We start from the raw sequence: 24,343 nt of genomic DNA on the forward strand, positions 1-24,343 counted from the left end.
TACTATAGTGGCGTCGATAACGGGAACCGGTTCTCAAAAAGGGATTAAGAGTCCATGGAATCGGTTCTTTTCTTATCGAACAACCGATTTCGAACATCATCCCTACATTGAACAACATTCAGGTATTTACATGTAACTTACACATTTTGTGTAATTATAACAATAATAATTGACCCTGTTACACACATGTAGCATCACCTACAAAGATACCAATAATTGCTATTGCGACATCCAGTGGACACATTTAGAACAGCAGTTTTTTTCATTGAAAAACTTCAGGTTCGTTTTTATACGGGCCGGGTAAAACCTGTTTGCAGGCCCGATCTGGCCCTCGGCCCGTACGTTTAACACCCCTGCTCGAAATACTTCAGATTTGAGTAGATTGAAATCAGATCAGAGATAGCGTGTTGATTTAAAGGAATGCTTTATTGATAAATCAAACAGAACCAAAGTCATTGACTCTAGATCTCCCCATGATGACTAATAATAATAATATAATAATAATGTAATCCAGGCTACCAGTCATCCACACACACACACACACACACCTCTTCAATTAGCTGTTTCTTCACTAGTTTTCCTTCCTTCTCGTCTGCAGTTGGCGTGACAACAATAAAATAAGTGAGTAACAGACATGTTTTGGGTAAAGAAAGTAACAAACAGAAGAAAATAAAGCTTGCAAATGACATTTGGATGTCAGCATGTGTCATCCTGACATCCAATCAACTTGGCTTTAAGTGCTGCTTAGCATGGAGTGCAAGTGCTGCCCCCTGCTGGTTAGCATGGAGTGCAAGTGCTGCCCCCTGCTGCTCGCTTGCTCTCCTCTCAAAGCCGGTGTTGCAACTTGATGCCAAGCAACTGTAAAATTGATTAGCATACAAAATGTTTTTTTTCCCTCCACTTCCTGTGTGGAGTAATGCTTGGTTGCTGAAGTGAGGTGTGTATGAGCATGCCAGGGGGGGACGCGCGCCCTCCTCCTCCTGTGCTAAGCGCTAACCTGCGAGTGTCCCGCGAGGAGGAGTGCTTGCGATGCTAGCTCACAGTGTAGGAGGGCGGACAGGAGAGGGAGGGGAAAAAAAGCGGCAATGAAAGAAGCGGGTTGTTAAAATGGTTCCGGCTGAGGCCTTGGAACGGCACGAGGGTCAAAGGGTTTGGCGGCGTCTCTGCGAGGGGAGGCGGCGAGAAGACTCTCAGGTGGTGAGGAGGTGGAGGAGGAGGCGGCGAGGGCGGGCTCAGAAAGGCGGGTTTTCCTGAGTTGGGGTGGAGTCGGCGGGAGAGTCGGCGGGGCTGCGATCTCCTCCGGGGCCAACGACCTTGTACTGAACATGTGACAGGAAACACAACTTTAGTTAGCATTAACTTAAGTTGACACCATTTTGGTTAGCATCATATTTGGTTAACGTAGCCTTCAGTTAAAGTTAAAAGTTAAGTTAAGTTAGCATCATCTTTAGTTAGAATAACCTTTAATTAGCACCTCATTTAATTAGCACCACATTTAGCTTCTTTCGTTAACATAACCTTTAAGTTAGCATCACATTTGGTGAGCATAACCTTCAATTAGCACCATCTTTAGTTAGCACCATGTTTAGTTAGCATTGCATTTGGTTAGCATCACATTTGGTTAACATCACATTTGTTCGCATCACCTTTAGTTAACACAATTATAGTTAACGTCAACTTCAGTTAGCATCACATTTGGTTTGCATAATCTGCAGTTAGCATCATCTTTAGTTAACATAACCCTTGGTTAGCCTCGCATCACCTTTAGTTAGCACCAGTGTTTGGTTAGCATAGTGTTTAGTTAAAATTTGATCAACATAACATTTAATTAGCACCACCTTTAAATAGCATCACCTTTCGTTAACATAACCTTTAGTTAGCATCACATTTGGCTAGCATAACCTTCAATTAGCACCATCTTTAATTAGCACCATTTTTAGTGAGCAGCATCTTTAGTTAGCATCACATTTGGTTAGCATCATCTTTAGTTAACAACCCTTGGTTAGCCTCGCATCATCTTTAGTTAGCATCACTTTTAGTTAGCCCCAGCGTTTGGTTAACATTTAATTAACATAACATTTAGTTAACACAATTATAGGTAACATCACATTTGGTTAGCACAGCCTTCCGATATAATCACCTTTATTTAGCACAACCTCTGGCTAGCACAACCTTTAGTTAGCATCACATTTGGTTAACATAGCCTTCAGTTAGCAGCATCATTAGTTAGAATAACCCTGAATTAGCACCTAATTTAATTAGCACCACCTTTAACTAGCATCACCTTTCGTTAACATAACCTTTAGTTAGCATCACATTTGGTTAGCATAACCTTCAATTAGCATCATCTTTAATTAGCACCATCTTTAGTTAGCATCACATTTGGTTAGCATAACCTTCAATTAGCACCATCTTTAATTAGCACCATCCTTAGATAGCGCCATCTTTAGTTAGCATAGCATTTGGTTAGCATCGCATTTGGTTAACATCACATTTGTTCGCATCACCTTTAGTTAACAGAACCCTTGGTTAGCCTCTCATCACCTTTAGTTAGCATTACCTTTAGTTAGCACCAGCGTTTGGTTAACATAACATTTAGTTAACACAATTATAGGTAACATCACATTTGGTTAGCGTAGCCTTCCGATAGCATCATCTTTAGTTAGTATCACCTTTATTTAGCACAACCTTTGGCTAGCACCACATTTGGTTAACATAGCCTTCCGTTAGCAACATCTTTAGTTGGAATAACCTTTAATTAGCACCTAATTTAATTAGCACCACCTTTAACCAGCATCGCCTTTCGTTAACATAACCTTTAGTTAGCACAACCTTCAATTAGCATCATCTTTAATTAGCAACATCTTTAGTTAGTGCCATCTTTAGTAGGCATCACATTTGGTTAGCATCACCTTTAGTTAACACAATTATAGTTAACATCAACTTCAGTTAGCATCACATTTGGTTAGCATCATCTTTAGTTAGCATCACCTTTAGTTAGCACCAGCGTTTGGTTAGCATTTAGTTAACATTTAATTAACATAACATTTAGTTAACACAATTATAGGTAACATCACATTTGGTTAGCACAACCTTTGGTTAGCATCACCTTTAGTCAACACAATTATAGTTAACGCCAGCACCACCCGCGACCCCGAAAGGGACAAACTGTAGCAAATGGATGGTTCACCTTTATTTAGCATCACATTTGGTTAGCATAGCCTTCAATTAGCCTCATCTTTAGTTAACATAACCTTTAGATAGCATCACCTTTATTTAGTGAATACAAATGTAGTTAGCATCACTGCTAACTTTAGTTATTAGTAATATTATTAATTATAGTTAGCATCACTTCTAACTTTAGTTATTAGTAATATTATTAATTATAGTTAGTTAGCATCACTGCTAACTTTAGTTATTAGTAATATTAATTCTAGTTAGTTAGCATCACTTCTAACTTTAGTTATTAGTAATATTATTAACTTCAGTTAGTTAGCATCACCTCCACACCAGCATTTGGAATGTAAACTACGTGTGTGTGTGTGTGTGTGTGTGTCTGTGTGTGATGATGTCACTCACTTTCAGGTTGCCCACTTTGTCCTCAAACGACTTGAAGGTGGCCGAGTTCCTGCGACGCACAACGACAACTTGACGTCAACTCAAACACACTTGGTTGTAAAAACAATACAAGGTTGTAAACACAACATGTCGCAAAAACACAACATAATGTTAACAAAGTTGTAAACACGACAATATGATGTGGACAAACACACATTGTCGCAAAAACATGACAACATGATGTTAACACAAACGTACAGTGTCGTAAAAACACGACAACATGATGATAACACAAACATACATTGTCATAAAAATACGACAACATGATGTTAACACAAACATACATTGTCGTAAAAACATGACAACTTGACGGTAACACAAACATACATTGTCGTAAAAACACGACAACGTGATGGTAACACAAACGTACATTGTCGTAAAAACACGACAATGTGATGTTAACACAAACGTACATTGTTGTAAAAACAAGACAACACAATGTTAACACAAACGTACATTGTCGTAAAAACATGACAACATGATGTTAACACAAACGTACACTGTCGTAAAAACATGACAACATGATGGTAACACAAACGTACACTGTCGTAAAAACATGACAACATGATGGTAACACAAACGTACACTGTCATAAAAACATGACAACATGATGGTAACACAAACGTACATTGTTGTAAAAACATAACATGATGGTAACACAAACGTACATTGTTGTAAAAACATGACAAAATGATGGTAACACAAACATACATTGTCATAAAACATGACAACATGATGGTAACACAAACATACATTGTCATAAAACATGACAACATGATGGTAACACAAACATACATTGTCATAAAAATACGACAACATGATGGTAACACAAACATACATTGTCGTAAAAACACGACAACGTGATGGTAACACAAACGTACATTGTCGTAAAAACACGACAACATGATGGTAACACAAACATACATTGTCGTAAAAACATGACAACATGATGGTAACACAAACGTACATTGTCGTAAAAACACAACAACATGATGGTAACACAAACATACACTGTCGTAAAAACACGACAACATGATGGTAACACAAAAATACATTGTCGTAAAAACATGACAACATGATGGTAACACAAACATACATTGTCGTAAAAACATGACAACATGATGGTAACACAAACATACATTGTCGTAAAAACATGACAACATGATGGTAACACAAACATACATTGTCGTAAAAACATGACAACATGATGGTAACACAAACATACATTGTCGTAAAAACATGACAACATGATGGTAACACAAACATACATTGTCGTAAAAATGTTTATTGTACTACTTTGGAGTGTTTGTTCGGGGACTGGATGAGACAAAAACATGGTAACATGCAGGAGTGACAGTGATACAAATAAGTGTGTTACCTCACCTCATAGCTGGCATACTTATGGAGTGACGAATGGAATAGTTGCTAATTTGTAAGCGTTAAAAGAGGAGACAAGAGAAGTGCACGTGTTACAAGCAGTGACACACACACACACACACACACACACACACACACACACACACACACACACACACACACACACACACACACACACACACACACAACTTTTTAGTTGTCAGGATTAGACCAAAAAGAGGAAAGAAGGTGTGTCAGAAATGGAAGTCCTGAGTACACTTCAATAAGTCTACTTAGTTCCCGAGTGTGCAAATGTTGGCAACACAAAGACGCTGACTTCTGATTGGACAAAGAAATCTAGCGTACACATTTTGGGATGAGGACAATACAAGTTGATACTAGAATGTCAAATGATAGTCCACCACTGCTGAGAAGTGCACTTCAAAAAAAGGCAGTGCACTTGTACAGTATGTTGTATTCAGCACGGTGGTCATTGTTAGTGGAAGGGGAGGGACTAAGTCATAATGGCGGTGTGGTGCAGCCGCACAGTCACCACCGCAGTTATGTATTTGATACTACATCTCTTACGTCCGATACTGATATTGGAACCGCTGAGTGGTGGCCGATACAGACTTCCATCTGATACGATATCAGCAGGAGAGGGAATATTTGACCACCTAACGATCCCTGAGGTGATTATTTGATTCATAATCAATACAAACCCAATCCTGCAATGGTATTGGCTAGGGATGTCCGATAATATCGGCCTGATGGCAATCGTTTTTTTTAATTATCGGTATCGTTTTTTTTTGGTTTTTTTTATTTTTATTTTTTAAATTAAATCAACATAAAAAAACACAAGATACACTTACAATTAGTGCACCAACCCAAAAAACCTCCCTCCTCATTCACACAAAAGGGTTGTTTCTTTCTGTTATTAATATTCTGCTTCCTACATTATATATCAATATATATCAATACAGTCTGCAAGGGATACAGTCCGTAAGCACACATGATTGTGCGTGCTGCTGCTCCACTAATAGTACTAACCTTTAACAGTTAATTTTACAAATTTTAATTAATTACTAGTTTCTATGTAACTGTTTTTATATTGTTTTACTTTCTTTTTTATTCAAGAAAATGTTTTTAATTTATTTATCTTATTTTATTTTATAATTTTTTTTAAAAAGTACCTTATCTTCACCATACCTGGTTGTCCAAATTAGACATAATAATGTGTTAATTCCACGACTGTATATATCGGTTGATATCGGTATCGGTAATTAAAGAGTTGGACAATATCGGAATATCGGATATCGGCAAAAAGCCATCATCGGACATCCTTAGTATTGGCTTTAATAATTATAATGAAACTTTTTAAAAAGTGATTGTTATAAAACAGAGGTCGGCAACCCAAAATGTTGAAAGAGCCATATTGGAGCAAAAATACAAAAACAAATCTGTCTGGAGCCGCAAAAAATTAAAAGCCATATTACATACAGATAGTGTGTCATGAGATATAAATTGAATTAAGACGACTTAAAAGAAGCTAAATGACCTCAAATATAGCTACAAACGAGGCATAATGATGCAATATGTACATATGGCTAGCCTAAATAGCATGTTAGCATCGATTAGCTTGCAGTCATGCACTGACCAAATATGTCTGATTAGCACTCCACACAAGTCAATAACATCAACAAAACTCACCTTTGTGCATTCATGCACAACGTTAAAAGTTTGGTGGACAGAATGAGACGGAAAAAGAAGTGGCATAAAAACACGTCCTAGAAAGTCGGAGAAAGTTATACATGTAAACAAACTACGGTGAGTTCAAGGACCGCCAAAATAAGTGGGACAAAACGGCGCTCGCCAAATACTCGAATCAGTGAAGCATGTTTAATATAAACAGTGTGCTTTACAACGATTAGGGAGGGTTGTGTCATGTTTGTCCTCCTACAGAAACCATATTAAAACAAAACTTTTTTTTTTTCCCCTCATATTTTTCCATTTTTCATACATTGGTGAAAAAGCTCCAGAGAGCCACTAGGGCGGCGCTAAAGAGCAGCATGCCGCGGGTTGCCGACCCCTGTTATAAAACAACAAAACATAACAAAAACGTGTTTGTTTTTTTAATCGATTTTTGAAAATAAAGAAGCCATTTAAAATCTGGATAAATTAGAATCGCGGTTCCGACAAGAATCCATTTTTTGTACACTCCTAAAGCATACATACTTTTATTAGGGCTGCAACAATTATACTAGTGGGGACGTCTTCACTCCTGTTTATCTGGCTAACATGTCGAGTGTGGGGATATTTCCTCTTATTCTTGTTACAAACATCAACTCATTTAGCAAAGTGGACCTTGTTTTCATGTCAGTACATCTGTGACGCGCCAGCACTTAAAGACATGATGTCGCACATCTGGAGGGAGGATGTAAGAGTGCTAGCTTCTACCTTACCTTTACCATCAATTGATTAACGTGGACAAACACGTGTAAAAACTTATTGGGGTGTTACCATTTAGTGGTCAATTGTACAGAATATGTACTGTACTGTGCAATCTACTAATGCAAGTCTCAATCAATGAAAAAAAACCTTGCTGGCCAGCTAACAAGAGTGAGACCAAGTTGTGTGAAAAATAACTTTAACGGTCATTTTAGGCAAAGTCAGCCAGCTAAACTTTGTTTACATCATTTCAAGTACACTTTAAAGGCCACTACTAGCGACCACGCAGTCTGATAGTTTATATATCAATGATGAAATCTTAACATTGCAACACATGCCAATACGGCCGGGTTAACTTATAAAGTGACATTTTAAACTTCCCAGGAAACTTCCGCTTGAAAACGTCGCGGTATGATGACGTATGCGCGTGACGTCACGAGGTCAAGGGAAGTGTTTGGACCAGACCTGGGCATTCTGCGGCCCGCGGGCCGCATCCGGCCCTTTGTGCGTCCCTGTCCGGCCCGCGTGAGGCCAATTATAAATTACAAAATAAATTTAAAAAAGTATCTATGTCGAGTGTGCAATACAACGGGGCTGCTTTTGTTTTGAAAATCGTTATTTGTATTACTTCCGTGTGGACGTATGCGTGATTGTGAGTGAATGTGAACAGCTGCAATCGTTAATTACAAAATAAAGTGGAAAAAACATCTATGTCGTGCGCGCAATACAACTGTGCTGCTTTTATTTTGAAAAGTATTATTTATGGGCGTGTGTCCGTGTGTAACCTGCGAGTGAAGGTGCACATGCAGCGACAAGTGATGCACGGTTTACACCCGAGACGCTAAAAAGAGAAAAGTTGATGAGGAATGGCGTGTTTCCAACAAGACATGGACTGCCAAGCAACGTTCCCTCGAAGGTGCATGCCTGCGCAATTGCGCACTGCTCAAGCGTCCGCTGCGCGCAGCAAATATATGCCGCCCACCAAATCAAATCCCATCTGAATTCTAAACAAAATAAACATACCGTAAGGGAGGCGTTCGGGTGGCATCCTGACCAGATGCCTGAAGCTTCTCACCCTATCTCTAAGGGAGAGCCCCGCCACCCGGCGGAGGAAACTCATTTGTACCCGAGATCTTGTCCTTTCGGTCATGACCCAAAGCTCATGACCATAGGAGAGGATGGGAACGTAGATCGACCGGTAAATTGAGAGCTTTGCCTTCCGGCTCAGCTCCTTCTTCACCACAACGGATCGATACGCCGCACCCATCTACCTGTCGATCTCACCATCCACTCTTCCCTCACTACCAGGTACTTGAACTCCTCCACTTGGGGCAGGGTCTCCTCCCCAACCCGGAGATGGCACTCCGCCCTTTTCCCGGGCGAGAACCATGAATTGATTAACGTGGACCCCGACTTAAACAAGTGGGAAAAACGTATCGGGGTGTCACCATTTAGTGGTCAATTGTACGGAATATGTACTGTACAATCTTCTAATAAAAGTTTCAATCAATCAGACTTGGAGGTGCTGATTGATGCTTGTTCATATTGACAAATGTCATTTATTACTACGCGTATCTAGCTTGTGTGCTTAGCTGTTGTGTAGCTGCTGGCTCCTAGCAGCCTACCATGGTAACCTTTTGTAAATGACTAAAGATAGAAGAAAGGAGCGACCTATTGGAAGACATTTAGATGTTAAACTTGCTGATATCGGCCCGATTTCCGATATTGAGAGAGCAGTAGCCTGTGATGATTATTGGAGTGTACTGAGGGCAGTGTTCCACCAAGTGTGGGTCTTACCTAAAGGAATTGGAGAAAGGAAGCGCTCTGCAGGCCCAGCCAGGCAGCGTTGACACAAACAAGGAGCGTGAGGCACAAGCATTAGCAACACGCACGTTATTACTTTGAAATCACGGCGGCGGGACAAAACTGCGGATGGCGACATGAAATCTTTCTAACTGGAATCATCTGGAACGTGCTTTTCTGTTAACTGTCGTTCCCCGTCCTACCTCATGTCGCCCAGTTTCCTGGTGATGACCGAGCTCACGTTGGAGATGGCGGCGGTGGTCTTCTGCCCCGCCTGGGAGAGGGTCTCCTGGGTCTTCTTGTACCTGCAGGGTGCCAGGGAGGAAGTTAGGGCGTGCGTGCATGTCGGCGTCTTCGCAGTGACGTCAGAGCCTCGCCGTGGCCCGCTAAGAGAGCAGCGCTATGCCAGCAGGGGGTAAAACAGTTCTGACCCGGTTCCTCGCAGCCCGACACCGCCCATCACCAGTTAGCCCTTAGCTTAACGCCACACACAGAACATTCTAAACTTGGACAGGAAACCCCGAGTGGGGTACCAACACACTGAGACATACAGGTAATCTACAGTAGTTTTTGCCTCGTTCCTGTGAGAATCCTGCGCGTGACTGAAGCGTTAAGGACTGGGGGTGGGTTAATTTACCCTGGACAAGCTGCAAACGGTGAGCAAATGATACTATATTATCTCTTTCCATTGTATCAAGTCTTCACATGTAAAAAAACAAAAAAAAACATGAATCCAGACCTACTATAATACAAGACATTATTGTCTAATGCAGTGTTTTTCAACCTTTTTTGCGTTGAAAAAATGCGGAGGCACACCACCAGCAGAAATCATTCAAAAACGAAAACTCAGTTGACAGTAAAAAGTGGTTGTTGGATATGACTTTAAAGCATAACCAAGCATGCATCACTATAGCTCTTGTCTCAAAGTAGGTGTACTGTCACCACCTGTCACATCACACCCTGACTTATTTGGACTTTTTGGATGTTTTCCTGTGTGTAGTGTTTTACTTCTTGTCTTGTGCTCCTATTTTGGTGGATTTTTCTCTTTTTTTTGGTATTTTCCTGTAGCAGTTTCATGTCTTCCCCGCATTTACTTTGTTTTAGCAATCGAGAATATTTCAGTTGTTTTTATCCTTCTTTGTGGGGACATTGTTGATCGTCATGTCATGTTCGGATGTACATTGTGGACGCCGTCTTTGCTCCACAGTAAGTCTTTGCTGTCGTCCAGCATTCTGTTTTTGTTTACTTTGTGGCCAGTTCAGTTTCACTTTCATTCTGCATAGCCTTCCCTAAGCTTCAATGCCTTTTCTTAGGGGCACTCCCCTTTTGTTTATTTTCGGTTTAAGCATTAGGCACCTTTTTACCTGCACACTGCCTCCTGCTGTTACCCACATCTACAAAGCAATTAGCTACCTGCTGCCACCTACTGATACGGAAGAGTATTACACGGTTACTCTGCCGACACTCAACAACAACACATCATTTGCAGACTATAAGTACTGCTTGGCAAGAAAATATTTTTAACCCAAATAGGTGAAATGAGATAATATCCCACGGCATGCCAGACTGTATCTCACGGTACACTAGTGTGCCGCGGCACAGTGGTTGAAAAACACTGGTCTAATGTGCACGAGCGCTAATGACGTAAATGCATGTAGTTGTAATGACACAGTGGGTGTAAAAATAAATCTACAAAAATATGTTAAGAAATACAACTAGCACTTCTGCTAGTTTTTTTTCTGCTCACAAATAAATTGCTGCTGCCATTCATGTCAAAGTCACCAAAAGACCAGAACAAGTTGTGAGGTATGTGGCTAGTCCACATGTTGATGGTTTGGTCCCTACCTTAGTTTTTGAGGTCGTAGTTTGGATCATTTTGGGTACAAACAAATGAAAACAGCTGTTATATTTTGTCAATGAAACATGGGAAAAGTGCAAACTGCTTGCAGGTAAATGACAACTTTCACTTATATTCTACAATTGCAGCCTTTACAATTTATACAATAAATACTACAATCGTTTCTGGTAAAAGGAAAATATTTGACATTGCAACTTTATTCTCCTGAAATCACAACAATTTTAGTCTTATAAAATTGTGACTTTGTCTTCATAACGAGATTGTATTCTCATGACTTCCTTCTTGTAAAATTAGGACCTTTTCTCTTAACTTGCATTTTTTTCCCTTATAAAATGTAATTTTTTACTTGCACAATAGTTTTTTAATGTAGCGTTGCATTTTACCAAATTATTTTTTTCCCCTTGTAAAATTTGCATCTTTTTGCAAAAATAGTTCTTGCAAAATTTGGACTTCATAGTAAAATAGCATTTACTGCCACAAAATACTGACAATTTATTGTAAAAAAAAAATAAAACAAATCCAAATTAGTTTTTCTTGTAAAATTTAAAAATTACACATCGTAATTGTTTTTCTTCAAAAACAGTTTTTTTTAACGTAACATGGAATTTTATAGTATGATTTTTTTTTTGGTAATATTGAATTTTTTTGAAAGAAATACTTTTGTAGAATTGTTAACTCGCCAAAATTGATACTTTTTTCTTGAAAATGTAATTTTTTCCCCCTGCAAATTTTGACTTTTTATTGTAAAACAGCATTTTTTGGTCAGAAAATTGTGACTTCTTTCTTGTAAAAGAAAAAACAAAAACGCTAAATTGCAGAGATTTTCTCGTGAAACTGAACTTTTTTTCATGATAAAATCGCTCCTCGTAAAATAGTTTTTTTTCCTTGAAAAAATTTGACTTTTTTCCTGAAATTCTTTTTCTGCGAGATTTTTTTTTATTGTAGAAGAGCGTTTATTGTCACAAAATGGTGACTTGCTTCTCCTAAAAAATTATTTTTTTAAAAACCTGCAAAGTTGCATTGTTTTTCTTGTAAAATTGAAATTTTTTGCAAGAAATAGATTTGTAGAACTGTTTGTCAACTTTTGCCAGCATTTTTTTCTTGCAAAATTTAAAAAAAAAATTCTGCAAGATTTTTTTTTATTGTAGAATAGCATTTTTCGTCACAAAATGGTGACGTGTTTCTTGAGAAAAAAAAATAAAAATTGCGTTGTTTTTCATGTAAAATTGCAATTTCTTTCCTCATATTTCACATTTAGGAGAAATGACTAGTTTTCCCTGAAGCAATTGCATTTTTCTTATCGCTTTTTAGAAATAAAAAATAAGAGTATCTAAACTAAATTGGCAACACTAATCCCTACTGCAATGTCTTCTTATTCTCTGGCCGACCAGGGGCCGTACTTATCAAGCTTCTTAGAGTGCCATTTTACACTTAAGTCCTGAGAATTTGCGAAATTTAGTCCTACTCTCAAACTTAAGAATAAAAGCTTTTTATCAACGTTCTTAAGTCTAAGAATCACTCCTACTCTCCACGATATTTAAGAGACCTTCAGAGGTGTCTTAAGTGGTTAGGAGTTGCCAGCAGGGGATGGCACTGAGGCGAGAGAGACGTGCGCGAACGTTCAGGGAACGGAACAATGTTTTTTTTTTTTTTGATGACGAGCAGCTGATCAAACGGTATCGTTTGGACAGAGCGGATATTATTTTTGTCACAGATTTAATACTTTTCGATTCCTTGTTGATTTCTGCATGTGTCTGCAGTGGGCTAGTATATATAGAGCCACCCACACCAGTTTCAAATTAGTTGCCTAATTAATGAATTGGAAAGAAAATGTTATGACAGTAGCGTATGTGTGTGGCCGTGAGGTGAGTGACGTCAGTGAGTGTGTGGGCGATAGAAGAGAGGGAGCGGTAGCGTGAGTGCCGGCGGGGACTAGTTTGTTTTGTATTATTTTGTAGTTTATTGTCAAAATATACACCCCCATTGTCCACTTAAATATTTCCAAGATATTTCTTTATTCTTAGACAACGGATTCCATTCCGTGATTGGTCATTTCTATGGACACAGAAATGACGTCACCTAAAATTCCGTTTACGGCACATAGTAATGTCGTAATTCAGCTCTGAGTGTGACACTTAAGATTCAGTCCTACACTTCGCTGAAAGTGTGAGTAAGACGCTTGATAACTAACTTTTAAGTGCAGCTTTCAGCGAAGAATTTATTTACTCTTAAGTCAACTCTTAGCAGACTTCTTAGGAGTCATTCTGAGAAGCTTGATAAGTACGGCCCCAGGTATATAAGCTGTGTTAAGGAGCATTCTATTCCATTTCTATTCTACTGTACTGAGTTGAAGCAACAGGCTACATTGACAAACAGTCCCATTATAATGTGTTTATAAAAAAGATTATGAAAAGTGGCAAACAGGTAACGCCAAATCTATTTGTGGCAAATGAATGTTTGGGAAACAGTAGTTATGTTGTGGTTTTAAGCTGCTTTCAGGCTGTTGGCAACAATGCCAAAGTTAATACTACAACACGCGATCTTGTTTTTATTATTCAACTTGCCCCATTTGCCCTCAGTGGGAAGATGTCACTGTATTCCTTTCTGTGCATTGAGTTGTTTCCGCTTTGTTGGGATCACCTCACATTGAAACAAGGAGTCGCTCATAGCAGAAAGCTAGCAAAGATGTGAGAGTAGACTCTGTATTGGTCCAAGGTTGTCTCACTAACATCAAAAAAGGCCTGAGTGGAGGAACACCAGCGAACGCCTCCTCGCAACAAACAAAACAAGACAAAAAGCAAGATGAACACAAAGCTGAGCCACCACCGACGACGACGACGACAGAGAAGCCTCCCTCCCCCACCCCATCGATAAAAAGGAGCTGTCAGGCCAGATAAGAGGAACAAGAGAAATGGATCAACTCACGCTTCCGAGCGGGAAATGTCTTCCAAAGTAGACGAGGCAGACAGATATCTGAAGACACAACAGCAGGATCATGTCAACACACACAAAACAACAACATCCATCAATCTGACTCGACATGACAGGGAAGAAGTATATGTAGAATACATTTATATTATTTATATATTATATATATAATATATTATTTATTATTATTATTGTCTATTGTGAGCGAACTGTGGCGCTGAATTTCCCCCAGGGATCAATAAAGTACCATTTTAAGGTACTAAATGTGTGTGTGCGATAGTAATAATCTTAATATAATAATAATAATCTTAGCAGTTAGGTCTTCCATACCTACACTTTCATAGCAGTTCTCTTGCAGCACTCAATTCGGAATTCGAATGCTAACGGCTAGCATGACTATTCCTTGTCCTCCAGTGATAACGCTACATGTCAGGAATGAAGTTGATTTGCCGCCATGGCGTCTGGGAATATTAACTTGGTGTAAGGACATCCTTTAGCTACGCTGGCTTGCAAGGTCTGTCAGGGCCTGCCTGCTTGTCACTCAACTCTGCGGGACAGGTGCCAAGATGCATCACCTCAATAGGACTCAAATATTACTTTTCTGGTGTAAAAAAACAAAAACACGCAATTATGGTTTAAAATTTAAGGTTTTTGTACTATTACAATTATTTTCTTGTACTGTAAATTTGCATTTTGTCTTGTAAAATAGCGACCTTTCCATGTAAAATGATGACTCATCAAACAATGACTTTCCGATATTAGGATTTTTCCCAAGATTATTTCTTGAAGAATGACATTTTTATTACATTAAATTCTAATAATACACACATATTCAACTTGTAAAATGACAAATGTTTTGATATCACAACTTTGTATATAATGACATTCCTTGCACTCCTTTCTGAGCTGTAGAGGAGTTGGCGAGTCCCAATGATAAATGGTAAATGGTAGGGGTGTAACGGTACGTGTATTTGTATTGAACCGTTTCGGTACGGGGTTTTCGGTTCGGTTCGGAGGTGTACCGAACGAGTTTCCACACGGACATATTAAGTAGCGTACCGCATGTTGCCTAAACAACGCACACCGAGGCACAACACACGGCATGCTAGCAGCGACCGGGCTAGGACAACATGTAAAAGCCAGAGCTGGAAGACCCTCCTGCCTCGTTAAGATCTCCCGTTTGGGAACACTTTGGCTGCGCGATACAACAATGGAGGACGGAGGTTTGCCGACATTGTTCAGCAGCTGCTTCTGACAACACGTCAAACATGCTAACCCATTTGAAGCGTCACCACCGCATTCAAGCAGCCTCTCCTCGGTGAGTCAGGCAGGGCTAAAGCAGTAACAAATGTTTTTATAGCAGCAGATATAAGTCCATATTGCATTAAAAACTAGATTTTGAGCCACTTCTATGGTGGAAGAACAATAAGCCAATAGATCCTCTTACTGCCAAGTTAGCCAGGCTGGGGTGGGGGGGGGGGGGGGGGGAGAAAAGTTAATCTGAGGCTGAGTTGACTTGAAACTGTTTAATGTTGCATTTTTTATATGCAGAAGAAAATATTTGTCATTTTATTTCATCTGAGCAACAACTTGAGGCAGTTTAATGTTGATTAACGTGGACCCCGACTTAAACGAGTTGAAAAACGTATTGGGGTGTTACTATTTAGTGGTCAATTGTACGGAATATGTACTGTACTGTGCAATCTACTAATAAAAGTCTCAATCAATCAATCAATCAATCAAAAAAAGCACTTTATACGTAGAACGGTTTTGTTAAACCATTCTGAGCCTTATCTTATTTAGTTTTTATTTTATGTATGTTGAGCCATTGTTTACAAATTTGGTAAATAAATAACCAAAAAATGTATATTTTATTGTTTTCTTACTCTACCGGAAATTAACCGAACCGTGACCTCTAAACCGAGGTACGTACCGAACCAAAAGTTGTGTGTACCGTTACACCCCTAGTAAATGGGTTATACTTTTATAGTGCTTTTCTACCTTCAAGGTACTCAAAAGCGCTTCGACACTATTTCCACATTCACACACTGGTGGCGGTAGCTGCCATGCAAGGCGCTAACCAGGACCCATCAGGAGCAAGGGTGAAGTGTCTTGCTCAAGGACACAACCGACGTGACGAGGTTGGTAGAAGTTCGGGATCGAACCAGGAACCCTCAGGTTGCTGGCACGGCCACTTTCCCAACTGTGCCACGCCGTCCCTCGGATCCTAGGGGCTTCTATGTCCCCTGGTAAGTCTCCCAAGACCAACCGGTCCTCGGTGAGGGACCAGACAAAGAGCAGCTCCAAGACCTTTATGAAGAAGAAAAAAGGAGGACTCAGATTTCCATTGATTGGACGCGGGTCACCGAGGCCCGGAGGTTGGGCTCGATGGCCATGGCCAACGTGGGTCTCCCTTCCAATGGGCTCACCACTCAGAGTCGGGTGCAGTGTATCGGTCCGTCGGGGTGAAGAAGAAGCTGAGCCAGAAGGCAAAGCTCTCAATTTACCAGTTGATCTACACCCCCATCCTCACCTATGGTCGTGAGTTTTGGATCAGGACTGAAAGGACAAGATCACGGGTACAAGCGGCCCAAATGAGCTTCCTCCGTCGGGTGGCGGGGCTCTCCCTTAGAGATAGGGTGAGAAGCTCAAGGTAAAGCCGCTGCTCCTCCACATGGAGAGGAGCCAGATGAGGTGGTTCTGGCATTTGGTACGCATGTCACCCAGACACCTCGCTGGGGAGGTGTTTTGGACACGTTGGAGGCCACCGGAAAAACTAGGACACGTTGGGGAGACTATGTCTACCGGCTGGCCTGGGAACACCTCGGGATCCCCCGGGAGGAGCTGGACCAAGTGGGTAGGAGAGAGGGAAGTCTGGGAATCTCTGCTTAGGCTGCTGCCCCCACCTCCCCACCTGGGACAAGCGGATGAAGATGGAGGGATGGATGGGCGGACTATTCTTGCAATATTATTTTTTTTATTTCTACCATTATTCCTGGAAAGTTAAGAGTTGGTCTTGTCATAGATTTTTTTGTTTGTTTTTTTAAAACACCTTTTACTCATAATTTTAACTTTAAACTTGTAAAAATTACATCTTGTTTTCATAATATTTGACTATTTTTGACCATTTTTTGTTTAATCTTAAAATGGTATTTTAATATATTCTCACACTATTACGACTTTATTCTTGTAAAATTACATTTTTTCATGTAAATTGTGTCTTTCAAATAACATGATTTCCTTCTCATCACATTAGACTTTTTCCTTATAATATTCATATATATTTCTCATATTTCTTCAAAAGATTAATACATTATGTTTAGTAAAAATAGGTGTTTGACAACTTTTTCTTATTTCTCCACTTTAACTATTCGCATAAAATAGTGTTTTTCTCTTGAATGTATTTGTATATTACGAGTTTTGAAATGAGAGTTCCTGTAAAATTGCAACTTTCTAGTAATGGTTTTATTCTCAAAATACGACAGCGTTCATCTTGTGCCGTTACGATGTTGCACTTGTAGAAGGTGTGTATGTGTACGTGTACGTGTATGTACATCTATGGCAGTCCTTCTCAAATAGTGGGGTGAATATGATGAAGCGTACGTAGCACTTGGCTTCACTGTAACCTCGGTGGGAGACGAGGTGTGTCCTTTCCTTTAATGCTAATAAACGTACAATGTTATGCAGAGGTGTAGTTGGAACAATTTTGTAGACAAATGATACTATTAGGGCTGCAACAACTAATCGATTAAATCGATTAAAATCGATTATAAAAATAGTTGCCGATTAATTTGGTCATCGATTAATTGGATCTATGCTATGCGCATGCACAGAGGCTTTTTAAAAAAAAAATATATATATATATATATATTTTTTTTTTTTTAAATAAATCTTTATAAACTACAACATTTACAAACAGCTGAGCAACAATAATCAAAATAAGTATGGTGCCAGTATGCTGGTTTTTTTTTCAATAAAATACTGGAAAGGATAGAAATGTAGTTTGTCTCTTTTATCCGATTATTAATCGATTAATCGAAGTAATAATCGACAGATTAATCGATTATCAAATTAATCGTGAGTTGCAGCCCTAGATACTATTTATAGTCACAGTGGCAAAATATTGCCTTCTTCCTAGGGGGGCATGAGAGAAAATAAAGCACTGATCTATGGTGACTTTCTGTTGTACAACATTCTTCCTTGTGATGTGAATCACTACACCTGCCTCACACGCACACCAGGTGAGTCAGGTGACGCTGATCTGGCCCAGCCAGTTCTTTCAACAAGCACCTGTAAACAACTACGGCCCTCACCGCCGTAGAAACCGCAACGGTGTGGCAGCCGAGTTCAAAGGTCAGAGCGGCCGAGACCGTCCAAGCTGCGGATTGACACGTCCATGGCGATAAGGAGGCTGGACAAAGGGCCTACACAGTTGGGGGGGGACGGAGGGTCACCTCAGGCCCGTGTTGTCAAACTTGACAAGAGGGCGAGAGGATGGAGGCAAGGCAACGTTTAAAAAGTGTAAGGACTCCTAGCTTCACATGACGTAGAAAAGATTTCTGTTGAGTGCAGAAGTGTGTTTACACTGAGAAGTACAGCAAAATGCAGACATTTTTATGACCTAAATGCTGGCGATGACGGGAAGAAAAAACGGGTAAATACTCCGACAAGTTGGCAATGACAATAATGGATTCGATACAACACTACAGGGTCAGAACTTGCACACTCAGGAACTAAGTACACAGTATACTTATTAAAGTGTACTGACAGAAGTATTCCCTTTGAGACAAAACCACAAACTAATTCAGGGGTGTCCCGATATTATACCAAGCATTGGTCTGATAGCAGCCAAAACACAAGTATGGGATTCTATCTCAAATCTACCATAAAAGCGCTCCGATACAAGCATCAAGTTTACTTAGTGGACAGCCAGTTAACATCTAAATGTCCTCCAGTAAGCACACAAGGTTGGTGTTTTTTTCTATTTTAGGCAAGTCCTTCACAAAAAGGAAAACATACTACACAACAGCTAAGCACACAAAAGCACTCAAGCTAGACATATGTAGTATGTGTCCATAATTGACATTTACACACACAAAGTCTACTAAGTAGACTAAGTCTACTTAGTAGACTTTGTATACAAGTCAATTACTTAATAATTCATTAAGTAATTGATAACTTAATGAATTATTGTGGCTCATAGGTGTCGCCAATAAATCAATTACCACTACGCTTCAACTTAACTAAAAACAGCATAACTCCAATCCAGACGGTTAATAATAAATAGGTTAGTGTTTTTTTTGTTTGATTAATTTCACTTAATCAAACCTTTTCTAACATTCCACACAACAAAAGATTAAAAATATGATTCCTGCTGATCAAATTGTATCGGATCAATGTCAATATCGGCCGATACTCAAGGCTCTAATATCGCAACCGTACCGCTACAGCTTCGAACGTCAAAATGGTCAAGAGCCTGACAGCTTCTTCCCTCAGGCCGTAAGACTCTTGAACGCATTAAAATAATCCCCTCAATTCCCCCCAGAAATGGATTAAGTGGCTGGAATATAAAGACAATATAACATACATCCATAAACGTGGATGCATATGCAAAAGTGCAATATATTTATCTGTACAGTAATCTATTTATTTATATCTGCACCTTATTGCTTTTTTATCCTGCACTACCATAAGCTAATGCAACGAATCTTATTTGTACTGTAAAGCTCAAATTTGAATGACAATAAAAAGGAAGTCTAAGTCTAAGATCTCATGGACTAGCCATGCTAACAAATGTATTGTAATTAGGGTCGTACATGTAGAGGTACACAGTGTACTTATTCAAGTGTACTGACGGAAGTATTCGATTTGAGGCGCAGCGTAAGACTATTAAAGACTAGAATCTGTGCCGTCGTGTTCTAACCCCTTTGGGAAAAAACAAGTCTTGTGTCACAAGCTCTTGAAGTTCATGTGCCTTTAGATCATCATAGAACTGCAAATATTCAGCTAACAGTTTAAATATTCAACAAAAATAGTCAGGCAATGTTGATTTGACTATATTCCATAATAAAAGGAAGTGCTTTGCATCTGTCATTCTGGCATAGCGCTAGCTCACTTAGCCTAGCATTGAGGCCAACAGTTGAGTTCTACAGCATGTAGAACGCTTCCAAATAGGGCCGTGCTTTGTCCACCACTACGACGTGGCGTCTGCACAACAATACGTACGCGTTGGACGTCTGCACGTCCTGCCAGCTCTTGGTGAAGTTCTGCTTGAGTTCGGTGAGCGGGCTGAGGCCCAGCTTCCTCTTGAGCTCTGCGGCGTGTCTCTCTTTGGCTGACAGGACCTGGCGCAGCGTGCCGATCTCCTCCTCCACCTGAAACATGGCAGAGTACATTAGAGGGAGGGGACGCTGCTTCTATGTGCAGCACGGGACAATTGGGCTTGACCTTGCCCAGCTCGATGCGGAGCTCCTCGGCCTCCTCCTCGGTCAGGCCCGGTGGGAGGGGGTTGGCCGGGTTCCCCGGAGCTCCATCCACCGGGACGTCCGACAGGCCGGTGGAATTGTCCACGGGCAGACCCTTGTTGGGCGAGTTGAGGTTGATATCTGCTTGATGAGATAAGACAGTAGGGATGTAACGATAAACAGTACAATGATAAACCCTGGTAAAACTTGCCATGGTTGGTATTACCGTTTTAAATTAAAATGATCTTAAAACCATAATTGATAACACTTGGATTAACTCACAGACTAGTGACACTGCTCATTTATTGGAGATACTAACATGAAAACGAGAGACATTAATATATTTCCCCGATCTAAACTAATGTAAACACATTTCTGTTTGAGCAAGATATTCAATGGTGTACCTTAAACCTATGTACCGTATTTGTGGGACTATAAGTCACAGTTTTTTTCATCGTTTGGCCGGGGGTGCGACTTATACTCAGGAGCGACTTATGTGTGAAATGATTAACACATTAGCGTAAAATATCAAATAATATTATTTATCTCATTGACGTAAGAGACTAGACGTATAAGATTTCATGGGATTTAGCGATTAGGAGTGACAGATTGTTTGGTAAACGTATAGCATGTTCTATATGTTATAGTTATTTGAATGACTCTTACCATAATATGTTACGTTAACATACCAGGCACCTTCTCAGTTGGTTATTTATGCCTCATATAACGTACACTTATTCAGCCTGTTGTTCACTATTCTTTAGACATTTTAAATTGCCTTTCAAATGTCTATTCTTGGTGTAGGCTTTTATCAAAAAAATGTCCCCAAAAAATGCAATTTATACTCCAGTGCGACTTATATATGTTTTTGCCCTTCTTTATTATGCATTTTCGGCCAGTGCGACTTTTACACTGCGGAGCGACTTATACTCCGAAAAATAGGGTAGGATATACGCATGTATATATAACCTAATCATATTGTTTCTTCAACTTCAAAATAACTGACCCTTCTCTGGGATTATATTCCCAGTTTTGATCTGGGACGTCTGGTCACTTATAGCATATAAGAATATTCTATTACTGTTAAAGGCCTACTGAAAGCCACTACTACCGACCATGCAGTCTGATAGTTTATATATCAATGATGAAATCTTAACATTGCAACACATGCCAATACGGCCGGGTTAGATTACTAAAGTGCAATTTTAAATTTTGCGCGAAATATCCTGCTGAAAACGTCTCGGTATGATGACGCCTGCGTGTGACGTCACAGATTGTAGAGGACATTTTGGGACAGCATGGTGGCCAGCTATTAAGTCGTCTGTTTTCATCGCAAAATTCCACAGGATTCTGGACATCTGTGTTGGTGAATCTTTTGCAATTTGTTCAATGAACAATGGAGACAGCAAAGAAGAAAGCTGTAGGTGGGAAGCGGTGTATTTCGGCCGGCTGCAGCAACACAACACAGCCGATGTTTTATTGTTTACATTCCCGAAAGATGACAGTCAAACTTTACCATTGGCCTGTGGGGAACTGGGACAACAGAGACTCTTACCAGGAGGACTTTGAGTTGGATACGCAGACGCGGTACCGTGAGTACGCAGCTGCGGCTTCCAAACATTTGATCGTTGCCCGTACGTGCGTGCCGCTATGTGCATGTCACGTACGTAACTTTGGGGAAATATATGTGCTGTATGAACTTTGGGGAGGTGAACGGTACTTTGGGCTGTGGGATTGAGTGTGTTGTGCGGGTGTTTGATTTGTATTGGCGGGTTATATGGACGGGAGGGGGGAGGTGTTTGTTATGCGGGATTAATTTGTGGCATATTAAATATAAGCCTGGTTGTGTTGTGGCTAATAGAGTATATATATGTCTTGTGTTTATTTACTGTTTTAGTCATTCCCAGCTGAATATCAGGTCCCACCCGCCTCTCACAGCATCTTCCCTATCTGAATCGCTTCCACTGCCCTCTAGTCCTTCACTCTCACTTTCCTCATCCACGAATCTTTCATCCTCGCTCAAATTAAATGGGGAAATCGTCGCTTTCTCGGTCCGAATCGCTCTCGCTGCTGGTGGCCATGATTGTAAACAATGTGCAGATGTGAGGAGCTCCACAACCGGTGACGTCACGCGCATATCGTCTGCTACTTCCGGTACAGGCAAGGCTTTTTTTTTTAATCAGCGACCAAAAGTTGCGAACTTTATCGTCGATGTTCTCTACTAAATCCTTTCAGCAAAAATATGGCAATATCGCGAAATGATCAAGTATGACACATAGAATGGACCTGCTATCCCCGTTTAAATAAGAAAATCGCATTTCAGTAGGCCTTTAAGCAAACTATGAATAACAAAACATGTGTCCTTAATCATAGCTACACGTATGACAAAAAAATGCGTGAAAATCAGTGCTATTCAGTGAGGTAAGATGAATTAAATGCGCTGACAGTTCATCGCTCCTGCCAAATGAATTGCACTGAGTGGAGCGGATCACCACTCCAAGATGGCGGCCCCGCGTCTCGTCAGCGCCAGTAGGCAGTAGCGCTCCATGTTGCGTACCCTTAGAACATATCTATGAGCAAATATGTGCCGTAACCCGGATGTGACGTCACCGCGGTGTGTCCGTGTCAGCTGTCAACACTCAACTAGTCTGTCCAAGTCTGCCGGGAAACTTGCTTTCCAAATGCCGATAACGGGAGAAAAAGAAGACATTTGTGTGCCATTTTGACTTCACACGGAACAAATGTCAGATTTGACTAGGGCATCGTTTGGGGTTCATTTGACTACGAGGCAGACGCGGTTACATGCAAATGAGGGAAGAGCAGAGCAAGTTCGGGTTAAAGTTTTGGACGCCGGGCTTTGTCAAAACTGGCACCCAAAAAAAAGTCAAACTTGTGGAGTTGTAAACATTAGCAGCGATAGTAGCGTGTAGCATGTAGCATGTAGCGGCGGGCCTGGTCAACTATGTGGCAGCCGAACAACTTAGAGACGTCAAAACACGTCAGCTTTTATCTGGACTGTGGATTGATACACATTTTTCTTGGTAAACACTTTCACAAACATTTACTGTGTAGCTTTCTACCACACACTCTAACACAAACACTAACACAAACTAACACACACTCTAACACAAACACACACACTAACACACACTCTAACACAAACTAACACACACTCTAACACAAACACACACTAACACGAACACACACACTCTAACACGAACACTCACACAAGTCGCGCCTATCCGATGCTAATGTTGGTTCCAAGCTAGCTCACGTCAACTGTTACCTTGAGCGGCGGGATCCATGATGTCGACCTAAAACAAAAAGATGGAAGTCGTAGAGTGTCGAAGTAGTTGTTGTTCCTCCTGGAGGAGGAGGAGGAGCAGGAAAGATCTGCTAGTAGACTCAGGAAGTCCCCCACAGCCAGCTCAGCTAAAAGCCACCCCGGTGAAGCGCTAAACACTAGCACACGGACATCCGGTTACATATTTCAAAATAAAGCGCGTTGACGCTTCCACAGTGAGTTACTATTAACATACAAGACTTTTTATTGCTACAGAAACACTATCCCACGGATATCCGGTTACAGATTTCAAAATAAAGCGTGTTGACGCTTCCACTGTGAGTTACTAACATACAAGACTTTCCATTGCTACATAAACACTAGCCCATGGACATCCGGTTGCGGATTTCAAAATAAAGCGTGTTGACGCTTCCACGGTGAGTTACTAACATACAAGACTCTTCATTGCTACATAAACACTAGCCCACAGACATCCGGTTACAGATTTCAAAATAAAGCGCGCTGACGCTTCCACGGCGAGTTACTATTAACATACAATACTTTCCATTGCTACATAAACACTAG

General features: G+C 40.3%; 1 protein-coding gene across 9 annotated transcripts; it reads right to left on the reverse strand.

The window, feature by feature from the left end:
• Window positions 1-413: 413 nt before the first annotated feature.
• On the reverse strand, window positions 414-23,973 carry tpd52l2b (tpd52 like 2b). Of its 9 annotated transcripts, none has more exons than XM_062052471.1 (9): window positions 23,762-23,973; window positions 20,459-20,619; window positions 20,237-20,385; window positions 14,009-14,056; window positions 9,429-9,530; window positions 9,220-9,246; window positions 5,002-5,043; window positions 3,580-3,628; window positions 414-1,319 (listed from the first exon to the last, which is right to left on the reverse strand). In XM_062052471.1, exons 1-9 carry the CDS (start codon window positions 23,778-23,780, stop codon window positions 1,233-1,235), a joined length of 684 nt encoding a protein of 227 aa, XP_061908455.1. In that variant the 5' UTR covers window positions 23,781-23,973; the 3' UTR covers window positions 414-1,232. The 9 variants fall into 9 exon arrangements, with proteins under 9 accessions (XP_061908455.1, XP_061908456.1, XP_061908457.1 ...); XM_062052472.1 differs by having other exon boundaries at window positions 20,459-20,616; window positions 23,762-23,967; XM_062052473.1 differs by lacking the exon at window positions 5,002-5,043 and having other exon boundaries at window positions 23,762-23,972.
• Window positions 23,974-24,343: the final 370 nt, after the last annotated feature.

Source organism: Entelurus aequoreus, linkage group LG07, assembly GCF_033978785.1.
Source record: "Entelurus aequoreus isolate RoL-2023_Sb linkage group LG07, RoL_Eaeq_v1.1, whole genome shotgun sequence".
In the NCBI taxonomy this organism is placed as follows: domain Eukaryota; kingdom Metazoa; phylum Chordata; class Actinopteri; order Syngnathiformes; family Syngnathidae; genus Entelurus; species Entelurus aequoreus.